This window comes from Haemorhous mexicanus, chromosome 15 (assembly GCF_027477595.1).
Source record: "Haemorhous mexicanus isolate bHaeMex1 chromosome 15, bHaeMex1.pri, whole genome shotgun sequence".
In the NCBI taxonomy this organism is placed as follows: domain Eukaryota; kingdom Metazoa; phylum Chordata; class Aves; order Passeriformes; family Fringillidae; genus Haemorhous; species Haemorhous mexicanus.
Window position 1 is genome coordinate 382,631 of NC_082355.1, and position 8,541 is coordinate 391,171.

Here is an 8,541-nt window from a genome sequence, read left to right on the forward strand (position 1 = left end):
TCCGAGGCTGAGAGAAGTTCATCCCCAGCTCCAGGAAGATTAGATGAGCTTCCTGTGTCACACTGGGTTTACCCCAGAGCACCAGAGCTTTGGGAGCCAAACCCAGGGACAGACTAAGGCACCAGTGATGACCAGCCAGGACGCACCTGACCTCCAAAGAAAATGTCAAACGAAGGGATCAGGTCCTGTCTGTGAAATCTGGGCAGAGTCCCCCGACCAGAGCACTGCCGGGAGAAAAGGAGCCGGGAGGGAGGGAGGGTGAGCTAAAAGGTCAAGGGGCTTAAGGTGTCCCTGGTGAACCTGTGGGAGGTGATGAGGAGCTCAGAGGAGCTGCTTTGTGGGACAGTAGCTGCGGGTTTGGGAAAGTTCGTTTTGGGTTTGTTTTACATCGTTAAGGCACTCTCCAGAGCTGTGCAAAAGGGACAAACTCGGAAACGTCCAAACCCACAGAGCTGGGCAGCACAAGAAGAGCCGCAAGAGAGACAGTGGCCATCCCTTTGCCAGTGCAGGAACAAGCCCGGTCCGATGTCCCCTCTGCAGGTGAGCAGGGACAGAGGTGGCGGCCGTGAGGGTGTTCTGCACTGCCGGCTAGGAGCGGGGCTCAGCGAGGCTCAGACTGGGTTTAACCCGCCCGGGGGGACGCTGATCCCGTCCGAGAGCAGCGCTCGAGGTTATTTCTGCTGCAACAAAAAAGGCGTGAGGCTGCGGTGCCCCGGGCAGTGGCACCGCCTGCATCTGGGCTGGATCTCCATCCCCGTGCCAGGAAAGGCTCCCGGCCCCGCTCCCGCCGCCGACCCCCGGCCCGGCGCGGCCGTGCCCGCTCCTCCGGCGCCCCCACGGCCGCGGGGCCAGTCCCCAGCCGGGGCAAGGCGGGGGCAGCTCCCAGACACGCACGAGAGCGAGGGAAGCGATAAAGGCACATCTTACGTGTAAAAACACGGGCCTGGAGCCCGCAGCTGCGGGGGAAGATGCCGTCGGAGTTGCCTTCTTTATAGTGCGGGAGGCAATTAATATTGCGTCGCCCTTATTCTAAATTTTCAGAGCCCACAATGCAATGTAATGGCATAAGGGCTTTTTTGTTAAAGGACATTTGACTGGGGAAAAATCACTGAGGATGATCGGGAAAACGCGATGCGAGGAAGAGAGTTACCCGCGAGGAAAAGGTGAATTCGTGAGATCGTCTTCTGACGGGGGAGGAGGATGAGACCCACTTCTCAAGTTCGATGTTTGTCACTCATTGAAATGCTAAAGTGGAATATCCAGAGGAAGCTCACGCTTCGAACATTAATCTTTAATCGTTAAGGTGCTTCTGGGAATCGCAAATAAAAGCCCTTTCCCCCTCCTGAACACATTCAGAAGCGAACCCGGCATCGGTTTTGGCGGGGGGACGTTTCCGTTTCCCCGGGGCCGGCGGCGGCGCGGGGCCCGGCGGGGCGAAGCCCGGTCCCGTGTCCCGGGGCGTCGCCCCGCTGAGGGGCGTTTATTGAGGGTGCGATCGCTCTGGCAGGTTATTTCGGGTTTTCCCGTTGGCACTGCTGCGCGGGGCGGCGAGGAACGACACGTCCCGGCGGGTTGAAAAATAAAGCTTTATTAGGGAGCGGGGCGCGGGGCTCGCTCGCCGCGGCGGGACGGGGCAGGACGGCGGGCGCGGTGGGAGCGGCTCTGCCCGGGGCGCGCCCCGGAGGCCTCGCCCGCCGCCCAAGCAGTTCGGGGACTCGCGGAATGCCGGCCGCGCCGCTTCGCCCCCCGGCTCCGCGCCCCGCCGGGTTTCTGTCCCGGCCTGGCTCGGCGGGGCGGGCCGGGCCTGGCCGGGGGGCGCTCAGGGCGGTCCGTCCCGTCCCGTCCCCTCCCGTCCCGTCCCGTCATGTCCCATCCCGTCCCGGGCTCTAGGGGCCGCGCCGCCGGGGCGGTCGGGCCGGGGCCGTCAGTGCACCGCCGAGTACTTCATGCGCTTCTGCTTCTGGCGCTGGTTGCAGAACCAGACGCGCACCACGTTCTTCTTGAGGTCCAGCTTCTCGGCGATGGCAGCGATCTTCTCGGCCGAGGGCCGAGGCTGCAGCGCGAAATACGCCTCCAGCGAGCGCCGCTCGGGCGCGGCGATCGAGGTCCGCCGGCGCTTGCGCTCGGCGCCGGGCGGCGGGTCGGGGCCGGCGGGGCGGGCGCGCCGGGCGGCCTCGGCGCCCTCCAGCCAGGCCTGGAGCACCGGCCGCAGCGCCGTCATGTTGTTGTGCGACAGCGTCAGCGACTCGAAGCGGCAGATCGTGCTCTGGCTGAGCGAGCCCACGCCCGGCAGCTTCAGCGCCGCCAGCGCCGCCCCCACGTCGGCCTGGGTGACCCCCAGCCGCACCCGCCGCTGCTTGAACCGCTCGGCGAACGCCTCCAGCTCCCGCGGGTCCGCGGAGGGCGCGGGAGCCCCCGGGGCACCCACGGGCATGGGCAGGGGTCCCGCGGCGGCGGCGGGCAGGGGCGGCGGCGGCAGAGGGGCGGGCAGCGCGGGGGGCTCGGCCAGCCCCGCCACGGCCAGCGACGGCGAGAGGTGCTCCAGCAGGTCGCCGCCGTCCAGCGCCGGGTGCGGGAGCGGATGCGGGTGGGTGGCGAGGGCGGCGGGGTGCGGGAGGGCGGCGGCGGCGCAGGGGACGCCGCTCATGGCGTGGAAGGCGGCGTCCGGCTTGAAGTGAGGGTGCAGGTGGTGGCCCTTGGCGTGGGGGGCGATGTCCGCGGCCGCCAGCGCCTCGGCGCGGGCCAGCAGGCTCTCATCGAAGCTCCCGAATATATTGCCCTGCAGCTGCGAGCAAGAGCACGCATGGCGAGGTCAGTGGGGAATTCTGTCATCTCCGCCTGAAAAACCGGCCCCGGCACCGCGGGTCCTCCCCGGAGCTCAGGTCATAAAAATTAATAGGAAGACAGCGGCCCCGCTCCGCATCGCGCGGATCAGGGGCAGGCGCGGGGGGGGCGCGGAGCCGGGACGCGCGGTGGTGCTGCCGACATGAAAAAAACATTAACCCGGTGCCTGTCAGAAAATGTGGCTCAGAGCGGGAATTGCGCTGCATCCACGTACCTGCGGGGCCGGGAGGCAAACTCTGCGCATCGCCTCGCTGCCGGCGTGCAGGCTGGGGAACTTGGGCTCCTGGAGGGCGGCGGGCACGGCGAAGGGCTGCTTGGCGTCCATGGCCATCATCTCGGCGCGGCCCGCGGGCGGCAGGCCCCGGGCATGGGCGCGGGGCTGTGTCTGCCCTCGGCACTGCCCGAGCGAGCGGTGTTCGATGGCAGAGCTCCGCCGGCGCCCGCCCCGCCCGCGCTCCCGCACTCATCTTACACGGGCCGCGCACGCGTGATGCGCCCGGGCACGACCGGCAGGGCACGGGCGGCGAGACCCTCCGGTACCCCGGGCCCCGCCGCCCTCAGCCCCCGCCCGGGGCCGGGAGCGACTCGCAGCCCCCGGGCCACTCCCGCTGGGATCCCGCTCTTCCCTCGGCCGGCAGGTCCCGGGGGAAGAGGGGAGGAGCGGGCGTTTCTCCGTGGGCTAAACCCGCGGGCTGACCTTTGGAGCAGAGGAGCCGCCGTCCCCACACCCAGCCCCGGGAAAGCGGCTCTGAAGTTGTCATTGTTCTACCGCTGGCGGTCCTTCCATTTTTGCTCTCTCAATCTTCACACATCTTTAGACATTACTGTACTTTGAGGCACCAGAGATGCAAATATTTTGCAAAATTCGAAGCTCTTAAGCAAAAATAAAACCTACTCCGAGATTTGAAGTTTCCAAGTCTTACGAGCCTCGGTAATACGCACCAAGAGCCGAAGGAGCTGCCGTCTGGTTTCTGACAAACGTACTGACTGATCGTGGGCAGAGAAAAGAAGCGGTGCTGCTGCGGTGAAACGGGTTCCTTTGGAAACACGCACCGAGCCCAGATCGGCCAGCAGGACCAAGGACGGCTCGGGTTGGAAGGGGCTCCTGCCGCGGCTCGGCCCGGCCGGGCGGGGAGCGGCTGCGGCGGGACGGGAGCGCGGGGCGCAGCACCGCGGACAGCGCCGGCAGCGGGGCCGTGCTGCTCCCGCCCCGCGCCGCTCCCGCGCCCGCTCCCGTCCTGCTCCGTCCTGTTCCGTCCTGTTCCGTCCCGCCCGGGGTCCGCCGCCGGGCCGGGCCGGGCTAGCAGCTCCCAACCACCGGGGGGAACCGGCGCGTTGTGGCGAAGCTGCCTGCCCTGATTTATGATAAAACATTTAAAGGAAATCATTTATATTTCAGAGGCCCTAAATAGCTGCATGAAAGTTTTATCTGAAGTGGCACCGCTTTAAAGGCGGCCCTGCTTGCTGGAAGTAATTAATAAAGGGATAAATTTCAGGCCTCTGTTTTGTTTTGGCTTTAACCCTCCCTTTGTTTAGTGCTGTCTCTTAACGCCGGTGAACTAGAAGATGCGAAGGGCGGATGCAGAGCCCGACTCCCCGGCCCCGGCTCCGAGGGTGCTCGCACAAGACTGGCAGCTTTCTCCGTCTCTCTGCTGTTGCTTCATTCCCTCCCGAGGGAGGAGAAGCTGCCGGGCACCCCGCACGCTCCTCCTGCCGGTCCCGCTGTCGCTGCCACACCGAGCATCACCTGTGCGACCCCAGCGCGGGGCTCGGGGCCGCTCTCACAGCTTAGGGGTCCCTCTCCCAGCCCGTCCCAGGACAGCTCTCCTGGCCACCCGCCGTAAGCGCGGTCCTCCCCTCCCCTCCCACAGGCAGCCGGGCTGGGCAATGCAGCTGCTGAGCTCCCTTTAATTAATGCTGTAAAATATTGATGCTCCTGGCCCTGTCTGCTGCCGTTACACCTTACAGCCGGGGGAGAGGAGTCCAAAGGATAAACAATAACAAGTTAAAGGAGCCCAGATGGTTTGCCATCAGAAACTGTCTGCAGACTCAGAGGTGTCACTGCAATAGATTTCAGAGATCATTCACCTACTGGTAAATAATTAATGAAGTTTCTGGAAGAAAAAACCCAAACCCATACTCTGATGAAACATTGCTGGTGACTCATTGGAAATCTGAAGGCAAAAGTCAGATTAAAAGCATGTGCTATTTTATCCTTTGTCACAGTTCATGGATTGTTATCAATTTTCCTAATACATCAAAATATTTTGTTCTTATTTAGATTTTAATTCAAAGCTCATCATAGAGGGGTGACAATAGGCTCTAGGTTTCATTGTATGAACTCCATGCAGTTTAAAAAATATGCAGTACATGCTTACACAGGAGTGATGTCCTGTGAAAGTTTGTGAAAGTTTCCTGGGAAGTTTGAAATAAAACCATAAGTTATTTAATCCACAATTCATGCTGGTACCCTCTCTGCCACAGGCTGGGGGCAGCACGGTGAGTTACAGTCACAAAGCTGACAGGACTTGAATCTTTAAATGCTCAGAAAAGCCACAGGATGTCCTGCACGCCTGGCTCCCCTGGAGGCCGCTGCAGTGTCTGCCTGGGGGCAGCTAAAGCACACCCAGGGACAGCTCCCTGCACCTGCTCACACAGCACCTTCTCCCCTTCTGCTCCTGCTTTGGGGGCTTTGCTCCCCTCCCCAGCTCCCCTCGAGGCCTGGCCAGGTCTGATTGTCCTGCCCTTGTGCTTGTCTTCACTGTGGATCTGGAAAAGAAATCCTGCTTCCAGACCTGAGTCAAGGTTTGTGTGATAAAATAACTTCTGTTGCTAAAATGCAGGCAGTTACCAAAATCACAGACTCAGAGGACGGTTTGGGTTGGAAGGGATCATCCCTGGGCTTTGCTGAACCTCAGGAGGTTCCATGGGCCCACTGCTGGAGCTCACGTGCCTGGTCCATGTGGAGGAAGAGGACTGGAGCTGACTGTGGGAGGTTCCTCTGGAGCCTGAGCCTGCACAGCCCATTTCCAGCACCCACAGCTGGGAGCCATGCTGCACCTCGCATGATGCAGTTGTTCCACTGCACAATCTGATCGAGGAAGAATCTCGGGTTACCCAGACAGTCAATTATTCATCAGCTAAATGGCCAAGCATCAATTACCTGGCCTGATTCTCTTATTCATTAAGGAGATTGAAGAACCCACCTTAACAGAGCAAAGAAAAAGTTGCTAAGTTACAGGAGCTGCCTGTGGCTGAGGAGGTGTCGGGCTCCAGAGGAAAGGGCCTGGCACTGGGACTGCTCTGGCTCTGCAGGGTGTCCTCCAGAGCCCTTCCTGTCTGGAGCCAGTTCCACTGCAGGTGTGCAAGAATGGGCTTAGGGAGAGCAGCTGGAGGTTGGACTGTGCCTTGGGTAGAACCGTGGGGCCTCCAAGGGAGTTTTGCAGAATTTGGAGGGTTAAAGGGAGGGACCAGGGCAGGAACCCCATCGCCCTGGGAAGTTTTTAATGCAGGTGGGGATGGGATGGAAAGTGCTTCAAAGAGCGCAGCTGCCAGTGGCATCACAGCAAGGGTGGGCTTCCTCTGCAGACAGGGAGCACTTGCAGGTCTGCACAGGGAGGGCCACGCCACAGAGACCACCAGAGAGAGCCCCAGAGGGACTGAGCATTGGGACAGCTGCTGAACTGCCTTCCGAGGAGAGGCAAGGGGGAGCAGCTGGGGCCTGAGCATTGCTTCAGACTAAGCTAGAAGCGCTTTCTCTCCTCCTCTGTAACTACATCCAAGCAGAGCTTTGCTGGCTGCAGAGGGGCTCTTGTCAAGCAAAGCCTTGGGCACGTCCTTGGCCTCAGGAGGTGGCACAGGTGGCTCCAGGGGCTGAGTGGGTGTTTGTGGGTGTGAATCCCAAAACAAACCCCAAAGCCTTTGGCATTAGCAGAGCATTGTGGCCACATTAGAGCACAAGAAGTGCTGAAGCTGTGCTGCAGCTCTGCCGTGCTGGGTGATGGGGGCAGGACAAGCAGCCTTGTCCAGCAGCAGCAGCAGGTGGAAAGTTCAACAACTTAGTTTTGAATTTTTCAGGAAGCAAGGTTTTGATTTGAGATCCCAGGAAAACAGGTGGCCACTCTCTTGGGAGTGGCATCCTTTACTCACTTGTAGTGTACATGAATTACAGAATTTTTACATGTATCATTCAGTGTAAGTAAAACTGCAATAAAGGACACATCAGCCTTGATCAGAACAAGCTCTCCCCTTCCTGCCAGACAGGATGGGAGCAATGGGGCAGTGCTTTCCACAGCTGGAACAGAACACTCAGCTGCCAGGCATCTGGTTATATTTGCCCCTGATTCTAGAAATACATCTAAATGCATCTAACAGGACTCTGCCACAAGAAGTTAATGAGGAACAAACATTAATTATTCATGCCCTGAAACAGTAGGTCTCCTAATGTTTTTGCTAATCAACAAGTGAAACAGCTGTATGTTCTCAGGGAAGTCCTGGGGGGGACAGAAGAACAACGCTGGCACGTTGGGCTGCCCCCAAGGTCTCACCCTCTAACTCAGTGAAGGGTATTTGTTCCCAGCCCAGCAAAGGTGCCACAAGTGCGGGAGCACGAGCAGTCCTGGCCCTGCCCTGCCCAGGAGCAGCACCTCTGCACCCTCACACCGGCTCCTCCGGCCGGGGACGGGCAGGTTTGGCCGGGGGTGTCCCGGGAAGCACGGACAGAGGGAAGGGGCAGTCTGCTCCCGCATCCAGGGACAGCCCAGACTGCTTAAAGTCAGAGACAGCTTCCTCTGGGTGCCGACAGCAGCAGCGGGACGTGAGAGTGTTCCAGGAGCCCCCTCACTGCTCTGCGACCCGCGGGTAACCCAGAGCCACGTGAAGCAGCTGAAGGGAAGAGCGGGTGGAAGTGTTGGCTGACAGAGCCTTCACCACGAGAGAGCACACAGAGAGAGGTACGTGATGTTGCGTTGACTTCAAATAATTTTCACATGAATTACTAAAGAAATGTATAATTCATCAGTGTTTAAATAAATCACTGGCAGGAGTGCTTTAAGGCTGCCGGCGCAGGACGGGCTATAATTAACTGGCGCGTCACGGAGCGCAGGCTGCCCCGGCAGCGCCCCGCGACACCACGAGGCTCGGAGAGACGAGGCACAGAAGGAATTCGGCTCCCAAAAATGAGATGAATGACAGCAGAGCAGTCACAGCCCTGGGCTGGGGGCGATGCCGGTGCCCCCGCGGTCCGGGGCTGCCCCCAGGGTCCGGGGCTGTCCCCGTGGTTCGGGGCTGTCCCCGTGGTCCGGGGCTGTCCCAAGGCCAGGGCTGTCCCCGTGGTTCGGGGCTGTCCCCGTGGTTCGGGGCTGTCCCCGTGGTTCGGGGCCGTCCCCGGGGTCTGAGCGAGAGCCGAGCCGGCCCCGGCCGAGCCCGGCTCCCCAACTCCCAAAGCCTTTGGCATGAGCGGAGCACTGAGGAAATTGAGGCCGGCGCAGGCTCCTGTCCCACTGGCTGGGGGACCGGCTGTACTGGCAGGGGTCACTGCTCCTGCTCCTGCTTCTGCCGGGGTCCCCTCCGGCCTTGGTCACTCGCCTCTGCCCCAGCTGGAGGCACCCAGTGCTGACAGCCCCTGTCATGGGCTCTGTTTGGGGTGAGGTCTCTTGATCAGGTAAAACGTATTTTTGATCTTCAAATCCAAGAGGT

At 60.8% G+C, this 8,541-nt stretch overlaps 1 protein-coding gene across 1 annotated transcript; it reads right to left on the bottom strand.

Moving 5' to 3' along the window:
- Positions 1-1,924: 1,924 nt before the first annotated feature.
- Positions 1,925-3,178, bottom strand: POU4F3 (POU class 4 homeobox 3). Its single transcript, XM_059860253.1, has 2 exons — positions 3,059-3,178; positions 1,925-2,785 (listed from the first exon to the last, which is right to left on the bottom strand). Exons 1-2 carry the CDS (start codon positions 3,176-3,178, stop codon positions 1,925-1,927), a joined length of 981 nt encoding a protein of 326 aa, XP_059716236.1.
- Between the last annotated feature and the right edge of the window lie 5,363 nt (positions 3,179-8,541).

Bases quoted from the DNA above. Each gene is read 5' to 3' on its own strand.
- POU4F3 (XM_059860253.1), bottom strand. From the start codon at position 3,178: ATGATGGCCATGGACGCCAAGCAGCCCTTCGCCGTGCCCGCCGCCCTC. The intron at 2,786-3,058 runs GTACGTGGATGC...TCTTGCTCGCAG, and splicing joins TTTGCCTCCCGGCCCCGCAG to CTGCAGGGCAATATATTCGG.